Here is a 17,994-nt window from a genome sequence, read left to right on the forward strand (position 1 = left end):
TGAAACTCTTATCAGGAAATCCCCAATGCATTCCTATGAGAGGGCAGCGTCACAGCAGTGAGAAACCAAAATGGTTGTTTGTCACTACCAGGACATGTCACACATTTAAGGTACATGTCCTACCTTTTACCTATAATGCACCCTGCCCATAGGGCTAGTTAGGGCCTACTTTAGGGGTGACTGACATGCAATAAAGGGGGGATCACAGACATGGCAACCACTTTAGGTGCCACGTCACAGTGCCAGTAAACTGCACGCACAGGCCCTGCAATGTTAGAGGCCTGAGACAGGTTTGAAAGGCTACTTTGGTCGGTGGCACACTCAGCGCTGGGCCTGGGTATCTGAGATATCACTTTACAAGGGACTGACAGGTAAAATAAATATGCCAAACAGGTGTAGACCAATCTTACCTTGTTTATCACTGAGAGCACACAAACTTTACACTGGACAGCAGTGCTACAGTGCCCAGAGTCCTAAAACCACCAACACCAGGTCAGAAAAAGACTAGGTGGAAAGCAAAAAGTTCAGGGATGACCCTGCAAAAAAGGCCAATTCCAACAGTACTATACATTATTTTTGTGTTAGAATTGTTCATCTACAGGGTGTCTCTTCTGTACAGTAATTTACGGAGATTTTAGCAAGGAACTTTGTAGGTTCAGATAATATAAGCTCAGCCTCTAGCTTTTTAATCTACTTTCTCAGAATGAAAACATGCTGATTGCAATATTTATTTTTATGACATTAAGATTTTTTATTGTGTGTTTTTTGCAGCCTTGCTACAGTCAGCTTTCACTGTTTGTTGTAGAAAGCATTGTAACCAAAACTTGAACTTGCACTTGAGTGGGCTGGGAATATGCCACTTGCTCATGATTGATTGGATTCCCATTTCATTCCAATTACGTGCTCCTCACTCAATGGCTTTCCTCCTTATTTGTAGGTTTATTCTTCCCCAGTAGTTTTTTGGTTGACTATGGTTTTGATTGGATGTGCCAGGAACCTCTATTTACTTTTGCATGTTTTAAATACATTTGTCTTTTGGTACTTGATGTTAGTGCGTTGGCCTAGCCTTTTTCTCTCTGCCTTGGCTTATTTCGGGCCCTGTCCTCTCTCTTTCCAAACATCTTGGCTCTCTTTCTCTCGTCCATACTAATGTTTCTTTCCCAGCTGCACACTATTACTTTTCCATACCTCCGTCATTTCCTCAAAAAATGCTCACATACCACCACCACCTCTGGTATTGGATTTGCTATTGATTGCACAACTACAGTGCAAGTATTGGCAGACCCAATACTATCGGGCCAACTTTTAAATCTATTTGCTTGGTATTTCTTATTATAGTTATGTAATTTTAATAAGGCTGTCTTGTTTTTTAAAGAATCAATGCGAGTTCCACCTTCAAATGCTTCTCCTTTGTTAAAAAAGACAAACACGAGAATTCCAAGATGGTCATCATGTTAATCTAGATGCCACTTGATGACCATCTTGAAAGGGTATAACATAAATAATACAGATCAAATAGTATTTAAAAATTTACACCCAATACTAATGGCTTAGCTAAGGCTTGTGCCGCAATTGTACAAATCTTTGCAAAGCCTAAACTGGTATCAACATTGGTAGCGTTGGCATTCAGTCCTGAGGGATCCATCATATTCCCTCTATTATTCAACATCTACCAAACCCTCCTTACCAAATCTGATTAAATTATACAACTTCCCATGTCACAACTATGCAGATGACATCCAAATCATTTAAAAAATGGATAGCATGGAAGACCTCTACAATTAACATATCAGTGACTGCCTTCATGCCATGAACACATAGATAATGAATAACCATCTAAGCTCAATACAGCAGTATGTTTTAACTGACATTTTCACCGAACTATAACATTCCTTTAACATTTGTTTTCAGTGAATATATTTATATATCAACGGTCCACAGGTCCCATGGTGCAGTGGAAGGAAATGCACCCTCCAGAGGTATTTGCCTTACAAGTTTATTAAATAAGAAATGTTGTGGCATTCCAAGATACAGGGGCACGGAGAACCCAACCCGTTTTGGCGAGCAAGTCACTGAAAAGCGAAGTGCGTATTTCCTTCCACTACAACGTGGGACCTGTGGACATTTGATGTTTCTCAGCACTCACGCTGACTGCGCAGAGCATCAGTGAGGCTGGAGTATATATATATATGTTTTACTTACCATACATCCTTAAATATACTTACAATGCATAATAAAGGCATCTGCATGGTGTGATAAAGGCTAAATTGTAAAGGCATCAGTGATACTGTCATGCATCCCTCAAACAAGAAAGATGTAACTAAATAAAACTTTTTTACCAAAAAAATTAAATCCCCTAGATACGTGATTGAAGCTTGTGAGCCCGATAGATAACTAGGCTGTAGCATTCTGCTACCCCAGAGCAAGGCAATTTAAAACATTAGCTTCCATAATATTCTGTTCAGCAGACAGAAATGTTATATGTCACCGGCGGTTAAGGTGATAGAAAAGGCTGCTGGCAACAGCATTGACCTGGTCAACTAATATTAGATTGCCATCCAGTAAGTAGCTCAAGTTCCTTACTGCTTATTTCATCAAGTGGCAAACCTGAAGGATACATCCCATAATGTTAGTTGACAACCTTTAGTGGCACTTATGTTTTTTTAGGGTTAAACTTGAATAAGTTGCTGGGAATTTACCATCTGATCATACACAACCAAAAGATTAATGAGATTGGTGGACACACAATGAACAAAGGTATAATCTTAAAGTGGTCTTAGAAGTTGACTCAAAAGATGGGCATTTTCCATTAGAAAGTGTTACGACTAATTGTTGCTTGTTGGTAGTTGGGCAGGGGGTTTGTTTTTACTGAAAAAATAAATGCTCTTTTATTGATGTATTTGTTGTATTGCATATGAAATGTTGTATTGTGCTGTTTGCTTAGAAGACATTTTAAGTCGAATAAAGTTTTATGATTGACTGACTCAAAAGATGGAAAGATCCGGTTTTATTCTATCAGCAAGCGCTGAATCCAGCTCAGTCGCTCATAGGATTAATGATTATGGGATTCCCTCTGAAGAGCAGTTCCCAGCCAAGCTTCTCTCTCCTTTGAGAACCACCTAGAACAAAAAGAACTGAACTGAGCTCTTTATAGGTCATAGAATTGATACTGTTTTTCATGCGACACCACACTAAATTTAGCCCTAGCCGTATGGCCTACTTGAATAACCTTGGAGATTAAACTTGCTTGGACTGTGTTTTCTCCCCTCTTGTCTTTACTGTTACTGAGACATTCATTGGAGTGAAAAGGTTCATAGAGCAGGAGTACATTTCAGAAGAAAAACAGGCTATGAAGTAATCCCCATCGCACTGACAGAGCAATGCAAGAGGACTGAGTCTTTTTTGTTGGTAAACTCCCACCCCTCTTGGCTATTGACACTCACTGTAGTGCAGCCATGTTCCGGTTGTGGACGGAAGGTGATTCTGTTGACATTGGCTCATTCGCAGTGCCATTTTATCGAAATCTGAGCTTTGAAAACCTCCAACTCACATACCTCAGTATTAATAAAATATTCCTTCTCACCAATATTTTATACGGTCAGGGGCAGATCCCTGTGCATACATAGCCCTTGATCTGAATGAGCCAATGAAATTACGCTACTGAGGGCTGTCATTTGACTATAGTCTTTCAATTCTCAACTCCAACAGGTTTCAGGGAGAGCTTTGCGAACTTTCTCACCAACCCAGCAACGTAGCTGCAACTCCAAGTGAATTACAGAAAATCCCATACACACCTCAGCTGTTAAAGGTTGCTCAAAGTGTGATCAATGTTAAATGTAGGACTCCAGGACAGTAGCGACTGGTGCCTTTAACTAAGTGAACTAAATACTTTTATGAACTGATCTTGAAATAAGATTTTATTGTTGGTTAGATTCCCAATGATTTGCAGCCTGATTCATGAAGTGAAATTGCGCCCGCAATCGCTGCGAAATCGCAAATGCGGGCGCAATTTCCGTTATCGGCATTCAACAACAAAATAGCGAATTCGCAAACACATATTTGCGAAATCGCTAATATATTCGCAGAATCCCAGCCGCTGAGCATTAGCGATTCCGAAATAGCGACACACCACGGATTCTGCGATAATAATAGCGAAATCGCAAAATAATCGCTATCGGTATTCAAGAAAAATCACAATTAGCGAAAAACCCAAAATTCGCATTTTGCACCGCGCAAAATAAGGACAACTCAAAGCAGGTGGTAACCATGAAAGCCATGGAAAAAAAACTTTCAAAAAACCGTTGTCCTATCACCAACAGGTACTGGCCTGACCAATTACACATAAGGACCATCAGCAGCAGCAGCATTAGGAGTCCCACAATGCCAGGAATGTACATGGTGGTGAGGCGTCGCAGGCTACAGCGATTAGCACGGAGGAGACGCAGGATCCAGGACAGGATATTCCGCCAGCGGGTCACCTTGCTGGGCCAAACCAGGGAGCAGATATATGCTAAATACAGGCTGAATGGGGAAATGATAATGCAGCTAATACAGGACCTTGACCCCCTGATGCAGCACCCAACAAGCCGTACCAATGCTGTGCCTACACATGTGCAGGTATTGTGTAGCCTGCACCTCCTGGCCTCCGGAAGTTTCCAGGGGGTAGTAGCGGCTGCTGGGGGAATATCCCAGCCCACCATGTCACGCTGCCTCCACACTTTTGTTGACGCCATGCTCACCCAGCTACACCGTCACATCAAATTCCCCGCCAGCCAACAGGAATTGGACATGACAAAGCTACAATTCTACAATGTAGCCCATTTTCCCCATGTGCTCGGATGTATAGACTGTACCCACGTCGCCATCTGCCCACCAGCTGGCATGGAGTATATGTTCCGCAATAGAAAGTGCTACCACTCCCTCAACATCCAGATGGTCTGCAATGCCAAGACATACATCACTGACATCGTCGCACGGTACCCAGGGAGTACCCATGACTCCTTCATTTTCCGGCACAGCGGACTCCACACACGACTGGTCAGGGGAGAGTTTGGGGAAGGACACCTACTTGGTAAGTACACTTTGATTGACATGTCACATTGCAAAGATGTAACAGCGCAGCACAGGCAATCACCATCTGCTCCTCTCATTCAGGTGACAGTGGCTACGCCCTCCGTGAATACCTCCTGACCCCATACCTCAACCCTGCTACACCCCAGCAACGGCGCTACAATATTGCACACATACGGACAAGGAATTGCATAGAAAGGACATTTGGCCTGCTCAAGAGCAGGTTCCGCATACTGCACAAGACAGGTGGGGCCATGTATTACAGTCCTGAAAAGTGCTGCCGCATAGTGGCTGTCTGCGCAATACTACATAACATTGCAACCAAGCGCCGGATACCTGTTGACATCTCTGGCAGTGAATCTGAGGGGGACAACCGGCCACCTGCACATGCGCGCCATGCACAAGGGGAGAACCCAGCAGAAGGGCACAGACGTCGCAACCACATCACAGTGAACAGTTTCTAGTACAACCACTTCCATCACCCCACAAATCAACAATGCATGCAAAATGTAATGATGACACAACGCTAATGTGTGTAGGAAAATAAATGTATTTGTTAAATTCACAAAATGAAATATAAGGTTCTGTCCAAAGAGCAAAATAAAAGTACGTGTTCCATTCACAAAATGAAATATAAGGTACTGTCCAAAGTAGTCCAACAAACAGTATTACGCCATACTGCTGTGCATGGCAGGCTTGACCTCAGCCTGTGCCATTGGTGAAGTACAGTTCTCTAGGTGTGCCTAGTGCGTGTTCCTCCATAGCGCCTCTGAGGGGCTTCCTCCTCCGGGGCTTCAGGCAATGGGGGGGTCCTGGTGCTGCGGGTGGGTAGTGGGGCCTGTGAGGCAGATTGTGAGCTCTGGCTGGACGCCCCCTCACTCGCATCATCACCCCCCACAACAGATGGAATAGGTGGAGGGTGAAGAGCCACGACGGCCGTGGTGAGGGTCTCCAGCACCCTCGTCATGTCCTCACTGCACTGGATGATAGCGTGCTGCTGGGTCAGACTGCGCCGCCCCAAAAGAGATGTCGCATTTGCCGACACATAGCTCGCCCTGCTGTAAGTGCCAAGCTGGGTCAACAGTTGGCGGTGGTGCCGGCGTTGCCCACTGCGCACTCTCAACATGGCACGGGTGTTGGCCTCCACGGCTGCAGCAATGCGGGCCATTCCTTCTCCCACACCGGCCAGGTCGCCCCTCATGCCTTCAATGTGGCCAGCGACAGATGCCACGTTGCGGCCAATATTGTGTAGTTGGAGCTGAATAGCTCCCTGCTGCTGAGCCTGGCGCTGGTGTATGCGCAGCATCCGTCTCTCGATGCTGAGCCGCGCCTGTCCATCAGCATTGGCCCACCTGGTAGCTGCTGTGGAGCGCTGGCGTGACCTGCCACGCCTGCCCTGCTGGCCTGATTGTGAGGCTGGCCGCTGAGTGGACAGTGGCGCAGCCCCGGATGTTGAGGCGACAGCTGCTGGGGGTAAGGCCGCCGGTGTTGCAGGTGAGCTAGTCGCAGGGGGTGTGCCTGCTGGTGTGGCAGTAGCAGTTGATGCAGGGGCCACAGGAGTGACTGCCCTGGCTGCGGCTCTGGGAGGAGCAGCGGTGGCAGGAGGCACAATGGGGGCTGCCATGCCAGCGGATGTGGGCGCTGCACCAGTTGCAGGGAGGACGCTGCTGGTGGTAGTTGCTGGTGGTGCAGATGCTGCGGCAGGGGCTGGTGCCTGGGTAGGTGTTGTCACCTCCACGTCCGGGACGCCCTCATCAATCTCCAGCCTGTCACTGTCACTGGTATCGCCACCTGTGGGGGTAAGTGGTGGACCATTAGTTGCATGCATCTGGCAGACGTGCAGTTGCTACATGCATGCTGGGTGACATTCCCTGAATGGCAGTGGCTTCGTGTGCATTGGGACCTGACTGGCTGCATTGTGGTACTACAACATTGTGGCCAGACTACATCTCCCACAATGCTTCAGGACATTCCTTGATGTGCAACTATGGCATGCCTATGGGACATTGGGGGAGACTATTTGGTCATGGACATCCATAGGGGGCAGGGTCGCAGTCGCATGCCACTTACCTTGGGTGTCTTGTGTGGGGCAGGATGAGTCCAGTGTAGTGAAACCCACACAGGCCTCCCTCTCCAGGGTGTTCTCAACCTGGTCCTCCATGGCGGTGTTTGGTGGTACCGTTGGTCCTCCTCCTCCTGTGCCCGAGGACTCCCCAAGGCGCGCCGCCACCTTCTCCTTGGCACGGCCTCGGAGGTCGTACCACCGCTTTTTGAGTTCTTCCAGGGACCTGGCCGCCACTCCCACCGAGTTCACTGCTGAGGCAATCCCCTGCCATATGCGCCGCTTCTCCATTTCTGGGACCCTCCGTGAATTAGCGCCAAACAGTTGGTCGTGGTTGGCCACAACCCCCTCGATTAGGTGTTCCAGCTCCTGCTCAGAAAATTTGAGCTTTCTCTTTCTCCCAGACGAGCTGCTGGTCCCAGGTGCAGCTTCCTCAGCCATGGTATGGGTTGTAGATCTCTGGATCTGTTTACTTGCCAAGATGTGCTGCAGCTCTCCAATGTGCTCCCTCTCTCTGTGCCTCAATGTGCAAAATGGTGGTGGGAACCGGCAGCTTCCTGGTTGTGATGTCATCACTGGGCTCGAAATGCGACTTCCCGTTTTCCCGATCTTGCGAGTTTGCGATCTCGCAAATAGCGATATCGCAAATAGCGATATCGCTATTTGCGAGATCGCAGTCCAGGCGCGGGTAGGCGGAAATAGCGATTAATCTGCGATTAATCGCAATTTCGATCGGATCGCTATCGGATTTTGCGATCGCGTGCGAATCGCTTTTTTTAATCGCAATTATTCATGAATTCGGATTTGCGATTTCTGAATAGCGATTCGCTATTTTTCGCTATTTCAGAATCGCAAATGCCGATTTTCATGAATATGGCGGTTTGTGACTTTTAACAACTTGCAGTACATGATATGTGTAGTGAACATGAAATCCTCATCCCCCCCTCTTTTAGCACCATTCCTGCATCTTCCCCCACTCCCAAGTTCCACATTGATTATCCTAGCCCCTCAAAGGGCTTTGGCATTTACCTTCCAAAGACAGTGGTTTGTCTCCACTGCAAATTTCATGTCATTCATTTTGAATTAGCTAGAAACGGCCTTCGACCTTAGTCTTCCAAGAGCACATGGGTGGGTTTCCACACTTTATCCTTCAACAAGTTTGCAATGTCCTTCCATTAATGAACAGTTTATAGTGGAGATGGCTGGCCCAGGGGCCCAGGTACAAGACATTCACTGCAGAGCTGTGATGGACTTTTGGAATGTGTTATCTTCCATTACATACTGTATGTTAGAGAGATGGAAGATAGGTTTGAAATTAGCACAAACATTATGTCTTCTGTCTCTCTTGTTTGCGTTTCTCTGGAGGCTGGTTTTGAGAGCACTGAAATCGTGATTTGTACGATTTGGTATTGTGTGTCCTAGTAACAGTTGTGCTGCTTGGAAACATAATCTCCGAGTAAGGATGGGGTAAGAACATGACCTGAGGAGGTGCTATCTGATTACAGGAATATGATCTTCTTTACTCCAATGGTAGTCCAGCTCCTACATTATGTTTCTCCCTCGATTTCGAGGTAAAAACCTGCCTGATCAGAGTTTGTAGCTTGGTATATAAGGAATTTTATGGGATACTGCTAGAAGCAATGGAAATAAGCTAAGCGACAAAGAGGCAAACTTGGTAAATTAAAATAGCTAGGAGATGACTGCTGGGAGGTCGCTACACTTTTGAGTGAGAAACAGGACGAAGATGAAACCAGGAATATTGAAGTTCACCGGTAAGCAACCAGGCTATTAGTATTTTGCAGACTTCAATGAAAGTTTTATACACATAAAGCATGAGTAGCAGTTACTCTTTTTCTGTGAAATGCTGCCCCAGGAGTAAAGTAGGAGGTCTTCTGTTGAAGATTTGATTTGATTTGATTTGATTTGATTTGTCCACTTATAAAGCGCACGAATGCCCGAAGGTGTCTTCCCCCTTAAATACATCCTGGTGTAATTAAAGTATTAAAGATCTCGGAAAGGCCACATTTAGGAGCGCTTACTAGCCGGCCCATGCGCTGTCTGTTACAAGGTACATTGTAGTTTACAAAGAACATAGAAGGTCTTAGAGCTCACCCTTTGCTTTCAATTGGTTGGCTTTCCTGTCACTCTAGTTTGCCTGCTTCATATTTGTATCCAAGCTTGTCAGTCTTGTGGTTGTCCCTCTCGTGGATTTACTATCAATTTGATTGACTGGCATCTCTGCTTGTTTTTCAGGCACTATAGTTTTTTTAATGTTAAGCAGTCGGTGAGAGTGATTGTGTTTTGAACTGCCACACTTGTGTACTTCTCTCCCTGCACTATATGTTGATCTCTGTCGTTGGAGTACTTCTCACCACCCCTCCCTGTTGCTCTCGTCTGTGTGCTTCAACCCATTGCCTCATGCACCTTCATGCTGCTTCCTCTCACCCATGCCCTCCCCCATTTTTCTTTAAGTTGTTGTGTTGCTTTGGCTTCCCCTTCGTGTTGCTTCAGCATTCGCCTGCTCTTTCCAGTGTTGCTTCAGCCCCCCATTGTACTTCTGTTCCAACCCCCTGCTCGCTTAAAACAAATCACTTTGCATGGTTCATTTTATTTTTAGTTAGAAATTCAACTTGTCAAATTTAACCACACTGTACAGCATTGGGGATGATGTGCAGCATTGATAAAAGCCATTGGCAAAGCAAATAAGTCTCAACGGGGCAATGTGTTGGCCTTGCCAATGCTTGTTTCTGTAGTGGATGCAACGAAAGATGTACCTCTGTAACCTACAATTAATATACTCTCGAATACCTTCTATTTTATATAAAACTAAGCTCACAGAGCTAACTTATTAGCCTCTCTCATAGACATTTGTTTTCTTCCTAGGAAGTTGACGAACATAGCATTTAATGAAATGAATCCCTTCAGAATGAAGCAGCTAAGAAATCGGCGAGCAGCCCATATGGAAAAACTGAAGGCGGAGTTGAGTGAGCTGGAAAGGATCAAGGAGGAATATGTGAAAGAAAAAGTGGAACATGCAAATATGCATCTGGATGTAGGCGTCAGTGAAGATGAAGAAGAAACATAAATGGAACACAGCATATTAAAATTAAATCACAGACATTTTTATAAAGATTTCAGAGCATTTTATAGATATATATAGTCTTATATATTATATGTATATTTCATTTAGACTTCTAGAAAGTAATTTATGTACAGAAGAGTAAAATTAGAAAGCTAAAGGTGTCACCTTGGCATTTCACTGATCTATTTTCAGCTCACTCCTTCCTGAGCACTAATTAAAGGGTCATGAACAACTTCTTCGCCTCTTTTTACAGACCTACTTGGTCATTGCTGTTTCATGCTTTTTAGTTGTTTTTGATTTTTCCAAAAGCCTGTGGGCCAGATGTATCAAGCTAAATTCAATTTCTAAATGAAGCTGTGTGCTATGTAGGTAGGCAAAAACCTACTTGCAAAATAAGGAATCGCAAAAATTGTGATTCCCTATTTTGCGCATGCATTTAGAGAATGGCAATTTGCGATTCCCTAAATGCTATGCTAGTATGCATCGCAAATTGCGATATTGCCTTAAGGAATCGCAAATTACCACCAACTTCAAGTTGGTGGTAATTTGTGATTTCCTTGAAAAAAAGCACTTTCAAAGTGCAATGTGGCACACATACATGCCCTTAGCGCATGTATGTGCGCCATATGTGCACACATTCACATTTCAGGGGTGCAACAGGGTATCCTTCTAAAATACTTGCACCCCTGAAATTGTGTGCGCAATTTGTGAGTACCTATTGGGTACTCGCAATTTTTGCATTCAATTCTCATTCATTTCAATAGGCCTCTTGGCCCATAGAAATGAATGGGAAGGGATTCCTTAGTTGCAAGTCGCAATTAAGGAATGCGTAGGAATCACAATTATTATTGCGATTCCTACATACATAGATTGCGAGTCATTAATAGTGATTCGCAAAAAATCGCTTTTAAGGACTAGCAAATCTGTTTGTTGATACATATGCCCCTGTATCTCTTAGTTGAAGAAAAAGTTTTTTTGTTTTCTATTAAACATGGTACTATTATTCTAGACAAGACACCGAGGGCCCTATTTATCAAGGTAGTTTTGTCACTTTTGTACCACACAACGTGGTGCATGGGCAACACAACCCCAAAATGTGATTTATCAAGCCACGCAAGTCCACCGTGCTTGGCCCTGAGTGGCTTGATAAATCAGGTGTAACACACAGCAGCGTAAATTGATGCATTGCATTGCTCTGCCACAGGGAGGTGTTCCTTGGGCACTGCATGGTTGTTCCCACGCAACTCCCATGTAGTTTGATGCATTCCCAGATTTACCATAATTGATAGACCCGGGAATGTGCAAAAATGCAACGGCTTCCAAGGGGAAGCATAACAAGGAGAAATATTTGTATTTCTTCTTGTTACTTTCTCTTTCTATATCATAGCTAGAGGAATATGCCTCAGGGGATTGATTTTGTGCAGGGCCTTTCCTGCACAAAAACAATCCTGCATGCAACGCAGACACACTTGCACCATGGTGCAAAGGTGCCTATGTTGGCGCTAGGCAGCCCGTAGTGCACCAGCGCTGGGAAAAGTGATAAATACAGCACATTCCTCTACTTTCCCTGTAACGCGCTGCTGTCTTTTAGATAAATATGGTCCTGAATGTTTATTCCTAATACCACTTACTAGATAATGCAACAGTGCCACAATTGCCATTCAACGGCATCCCAGCAAACCAGAGTGGCAAACTAGATATGCTACTTTGGAAAATAGCAAGTCAGTGCCTGTAAAATTAATTGAAACACACAGGTGAAGAGCCTTTCAAAAAAGCACAGCACTTGAAGTGCGAATGTGCCACTGAAAAATGATGCAACATTTCAGAGGCAAATTGGCACGCTGTAAAAGAAATGGACTCTTGAAGTGAAATGCTCTTGGCAGCTTGCTGTATGTGAGATCAGTAAGGAAATGGGTATGGCTACAGAGTAATTTAAGCAACAGTATGAATGGTCTTTGCATAAATACGGAATTCATTGCAATAATATGAATAACTAAGTAGCTGTTGCTTGCATGTAGTATTATAGCCTTATAGCCCGCCGTAGAGGGCTATACCGGCTATTAAAGGCCCTCTCCAGCGTTGAAGGCCCCGAGCCGAAGGCGAGGGCCTTTAACAAGGGAGAGGGACTTTAATAGCGGTATAGCCCATCTACGAAGGCCTATAAGACTATTAGAACATTCTGTCACTAGAGGACAGAATGTTCTAACAAAAAACACAAAGCCTTTTGGAAGCGTGAGGGGATTGGAATCCCCTCAGGCTCCCTGAAGCCTTTGTTCACAGACAGAGCTGTGAACAAAGAAACATTGGAATGTTGGAGCTCCAGGCTTATACCAGCCATTATAAGCCCAGAGCACTCCATTGTTTTCAATGGAGCTCCCAACATTCCAATGTTCTAATATTTGTTTCATATAGTAAAAGGAAACATAATGTTATTAAAAACCTCAACAAAATTCCAAATCATATTCATTCGTGCGTGTGTGCATTTTTAAGCTTTATGTGACCTAATTATGGCAGCTATTGGAGATAATTGAGCAGTAGTATTCAAGGGGAAGGTCACTTCTTCTGTAGTTAGGGAGCTGGGTGAATATGGAGGGCCAGAAGTGAATCCAATGGCTCTACACTGTCCTGGTCAATAACTATCTGCAGGTGAATGAGCACCCCCGCTTGTGATGGTATTGTATATCAAACCCTCGAAATTTCGGATATGATTCTTACTAATGTTTGTTAGAAGTGTGTTTTTCATGGTACCGCGTAGCTTAACAGTAACTCACAACGGAACTGCTACATTACTTACAGTGATTAGGAACCGTCATTTTTGTCCTGTAGCAACTTTAGCTTGAAATTAAAATGCCCTGGAGTTACCGCTGACTCTTTTCAGGGATCATAATAAAGGAATCTATAAAAAGGGTGATAACAGATTTTAGTCCTAATTGAAATAAATGAGTTACTGGTGGCGTGCACTCACTTTAGTAATTGCGGTTAATTTTAAGGTGATCTCACCATGTGAAAAATGGTGATCCCTCTCCCTGGATATTTATAAAATAATATATATTTATTAATCCGCAATGCAGAACACGTGCCATACATTCTGCCTGAATATAAATTCAGAAATATATTCCTTATTTGTGGCAGAAAAAGTGTACTTCTAATAGCATCAGTCCACCACACGCACCCACTTAATTTACAGAGTCCAAAAAAACAGCTGGAATGCTAGCAATCCATATTCATGGCAAAAGTGGGGCACACCTGAACTCCACGTTGTAAATATGAACTGTGGGGCAGATTTACAATAACTGGCGCATCCCTCCATATCAGCAGGGATGCGTCAGTTATTGTGCGCCATGCCTCCTCCAGCATCGATGCGCCGCATTGTCTATGGGGCAAAAACGGCACAGATGCGTGACGCATCTGTGTCGTAAAAGCGGCGCATTGCTGCAGTTGCGTTGCAAGCACGACGCAGCTCCAGCAATACTCTGGGGGGCCCTATTCTTGCAATGCTGCATCAATCCTTATGCCTGCTTGAAGCAGGCGCAGGGTTTTGACGTAGCATGGGCCCAAAAGTGACTGAGTGAAATCTTGTAGATTTCACTCAGCCACATTTAGGAGGCGCTCCTGCGCCGGAACGCCGCCCGTGTAGGAACGCCTCCTTCTGGCGCAGGGCTTTACAACGTGACACATCTCCCAGATGTGCCACGTTGTAAGTACCCCGCACCATGGGGCATCTTTTGCGCCACAGCTGCGTCACAAAAGTGACGCAACGGCGGCGTAAAAGGGGCGCAAGCGGCTTGTAAATCTGCCCCTATGAGTTTAAAGAATGTCCTAGAGCAGGCTGGGGGAAACGGATTAAATAAGGAGTATAATGGTATTGCATAAATCTAATACATATTTGAAACTGTTTATTTAAAATATATGAGATGAATTATGGATTTCTATTAATTTGTGATCAATACAGTGTTAAATGGCTAAATATAGTTAATGAGCAAGTTTCCCGCTTATGTCAAGCATTTTCTTTTCACATCAGCTTCCTCAACAATCAGTCCCCTCTACATTTTGACCCTAGGACCGTTTTGGTAGACAAAGACCGGTTCTTTAAGTATTCCATTGTAATGGAGTTGGAGCGGTTTTTATGGAGGAGACCAATTAAAATCCGTGGGGCAGATTTACAAGCCCCTTGCACCACTTTTGCGTCACTTTTAACATCGGAAAAGTGACCCAAAAGTGGCGCATGGGGCTTGTAAATCTGCCCCTGTGTTTTTTGTGCTCTCATTTCCTATTCCAAAACCTTATCCCCCTGCATGAAAGCACACCAACAAGGACTTTTTGATGAAAAATGTATGACAAATATGTTGTCACCTGTAAACATAAATGTTTATTGTTTACAGAAAACATGTCTTTGTATACCTTAGAATTTGTTACAATCGGAGTTAATTATCATGCAGGTATTTTACAATAAGTACACTTATTGGTCATTTTGCTGTACAGTAACAGAAAAAAATGGCAAAACACCAGAAGCAAAAAATCCATCTCCTTTACTTACAAACAATAATAGTGCTACTTTGTAAGCAAAAGAACATTCCCTCATTGTCTTGTGGTCTTTTTCCATGCTACACTGTACCTCTGGCCCCATCTTTGTAATACTTTCATTTGTAAAGCAAACACAAAGAGAAGATGGGCAGAGGTCTGAAATCTTTCAGACACTCACCCCAGTCAGTGATCTGGGTTGAATCCATCATCGCTCTTCTTCTTAATTAACCACCCCAGTTCAGACCCAGCCATATGCAAATCAGTCTGAACCTGTGCCTCATGGGAACAGTCCAGCCCGAACTGCCAAGTCAGGTCTTCCCTGGAAACAAGCATCCTGGGACCGGTTTCGGGTAACTTTCCGTTGTGCTCAGCTGAAACATAGGAAGCTGCATGTACCTAAACAAGAGCAGTTCATACTTCCCTGTTTTCATTGGCTCCTAAATACTAAAGATATTTCTGCTTTGAAAATGTTTACAGCGATCAGTTCATATACTATCTCTTTACCAAAGTGCAGCATGCATGGACAATAAAAGGAAATACTATTTGATAAAATGAACAATACATAATCCAAAACTAAAGGCCGCAGCCCCATCCTATCCAAATGTCATTTTCAGAACATTGTGGCAACGATTTTAAAAAACACAGTGAGAGCTGTGATGAACTGTAGAGTTTACATCAATTTTCACTGACTGGACAAGCTTAGGGCCCAGATTTACTAAGCCTGTGCATCGCCGTTGTGTCACATAAAGTGACGCAAGGGCTTAAATGAGATTTACTATACCATTGTTCTGCATGGTTTAGTAAATTCAGAGTTACGCAATGTTGTGAAAATCACTGCTTTGCATTACTCTGCATTCGGAAGTCTTTCCATGTGTGAAGCATGGATGTTCCCATGCATCCATCCATGCTTTTAGACCAGCAGTCAAAGGGCATTAAAAAAAAGTAAGGGAACTATGATACTGCTCACAATATGGGAGGGGTGAGTGAGCATGGTGCAGGATCAAAGGCGTGGCTAAAAAAACAAAATATTCTGCAAACGTTTTTGGTTTTCAACCTTCAGATAACTACATATAAAATAACCCGCAGCTTAAATTAAAAAGAAAAGTTAATTAGTGGGAAATGCACTGTCATATATCATGAAACCTCTATTGCTTAATGCACTGCAGAGGTCTGTGTGTGTAACCAGAAAATCACAGAATGTAATCCTGGTTAGTGCAGTGGAGAATAGTTACTTGTGTATGTTTAGTGCTATTGGGTCCCTGTCTGTGAAAGGAAGCACTGTGAAAATGCAAGTCATTATTTTAAACTTGCATTAAACACAGTATAAGGTAGGCTGCTACGAAATGTGTAAAAAGGTTTAAGTTGAAAAAGTGCTTCCAAAATATAGATGTTAGTAACACCCAGACTGTGTATAGCACACATTGTTGTATAACTGTCCTTTGAAAGCACACAATTCACAGCTCAGCTGGTACCCCCCTTGCAATACCACTCAAAAAGAATACATCTGTGTCACCAGGAAGCTTTAAGTGATTCAATCAAATAAAGCACATTAGCAGTTTAACCAGCTGCACACATTTACATTTCTTTCAGGTAAGCAGGCACAATGTTAAGAAGGCTTGTTTCTTGCTTAGCTGTCTGGTACTCCCTTGTTTTTACAACACAGGAGACTCTCTGCCGTAGACATCACCTTAAGCATTTAAACTTTCGAAATGAACCATCCTGGGGTGATTGCCTTTTCATAAAAAAGTAGCGGAACGATTTTCCTTTAAAAAGTATGGGAATATTGGGGCCTTCATATTTTCCCACTTTGACCACTGATTTTGACGCATTCCCAGACTTACTGAGCATAGTAAACCTGGAATTAGGTCAAAATGGTACCCTTACCAACAGAGGCCTAACAAGGGGAAATATCTTCATTTCTCTATACTATTTAAATGTTTACTTTTTCTGTGTGCTGCATTCTGCAGCCCATGTAGACAAGCATTGGCATAGCCAATAGGTCTCGCCTTTCGACCTTATAAGTGTTTGGCCATGCCACACATTATTCATCACATTATATGAGATATTAAAGACATCAAAGTTTGTGGTAAATCAATGGCAGGTGACAAAATTATTATGCTGCAGAAAAAAAATCATATGAATGAATATGTAAACACATTAAGTAGCACAGCATCACAGACACACCACCCGTTTTGGCTACGCTCTCCATGAACGAGTGTTGATAGGTCAGGTCACCACAACCACACTGAACGATAAAAAGTAAAGTTAGCTGCACACATCTATACAACTAATGCACCCAAAAAGTTCTTTAGCAGGGAAATAACAAACTGTTGGAAAAAGAAGAAATACATACTTTTCAAAAAGCAAAAGGACTTCAACTTGACAAACCTAGAACATGAATATTGCAGGACTCAAAAGGTCGGGTAGTATTCGCTTTCTTCTGAGATTTATCTTGGGAAGGGTTGCTTGACACTATAACGAGGTTCGGAATATCGACCTATATTATTGCACCCAGTATATAGCCCATCACTACAGGGTCATACTAATAAGATTACTTAATTAGATTACTATTTTCATCACCACATTGTGTGCCTAACCTTATTAACTATATATCCATGTATAATTTCCCGTGCTTCCCTTGCAATGTAGTGCTTAGGTCGATGCAATGGGTGAGATATTACTGTTATGTGATATAATCCTAAATATAATGCATGCAACAGAACGTGGTATATACCAAGTAGGAGTCAGTGAGACATTTGTACTTGTGGAAGCCAGCAAAGAAAAATAAGCGATTTGCTAAGTTAAGTTTACTTTTAAGAAAGTCAGGTTTCATGTTTTTTCAAAGTACAGAAAAGATAGTTATCACAAGTCAAGTCCAAAAAGCAAATGTAATGTTAAACTCCGCACAATGCCTAGAAAGTACACAATTAGAAATGCACAGATAATCTGGTCAAATTTCAACACTTACGGTATACATTAAGCTCACGGTCTCCTTTCTTCAAGTGCTGAGAGTGAATTGTAGGTGTCATTTTCCTCCACTTAAACCTGCCCTCATTCCTCAGCTAAGCCACAGACCTATGGTGCTCTTTTCTCTATCAGGGAAGAGCCGAGGCCTAACGGGCCTTCAGCGTATATGAACATGCCTGGTTACCAGTCAGATCGTCAACAGAGAAAACTAGTTATAATTAACATCTTTCTATGTTCCATCCCATCTGCTGAATGTGGATTCCATGTCGGATCTGCATTGGCACTGCAA

At 43.4% G+C, this 17,994-nt stretch overlaps 1 protein-coding gene across 1 annotated transcript in view; it reads left to right on the forward strand.

The window, feature by feature from the left end:
• TBC1D2 (TBC1 domain family member 2) overlaps positions 1 to 10,443 on the forward strand; it is a 516,269-nt gene extending 505,826 nt beyond the window's left edge. The window contains exon 14 of the mRNA XM_086961651.1: positions 10,016 to 10,443. Within this exon, the coding sequence (XP_086817777.1) occupies positions 10,016 to 10,217 (202 nt within the window). The 3' untranslated portion in view covers positions 10,218 to 10,443. The remainder of the gene's footprint in view (positions 1 to 10,015) is intronic.
• Positions 10,444 to 17,994: the final 7,551 nt, after the last annotated feature.

Source organism: Lissotriton vulgaris, chromosome 3_1 (assembly GCF_964263255.1).
Source record: "Lissotriton vulgaris chromosome 3_1, aLisVul1.2, whole genome shotgun sequence".
Classification (NCBI taxonomy): Eukaryota; Metazoa; Chordata; class Amphibia; order Caudata; family Salamandridae; genus Lissotriton; species Lissotriton vulgaris.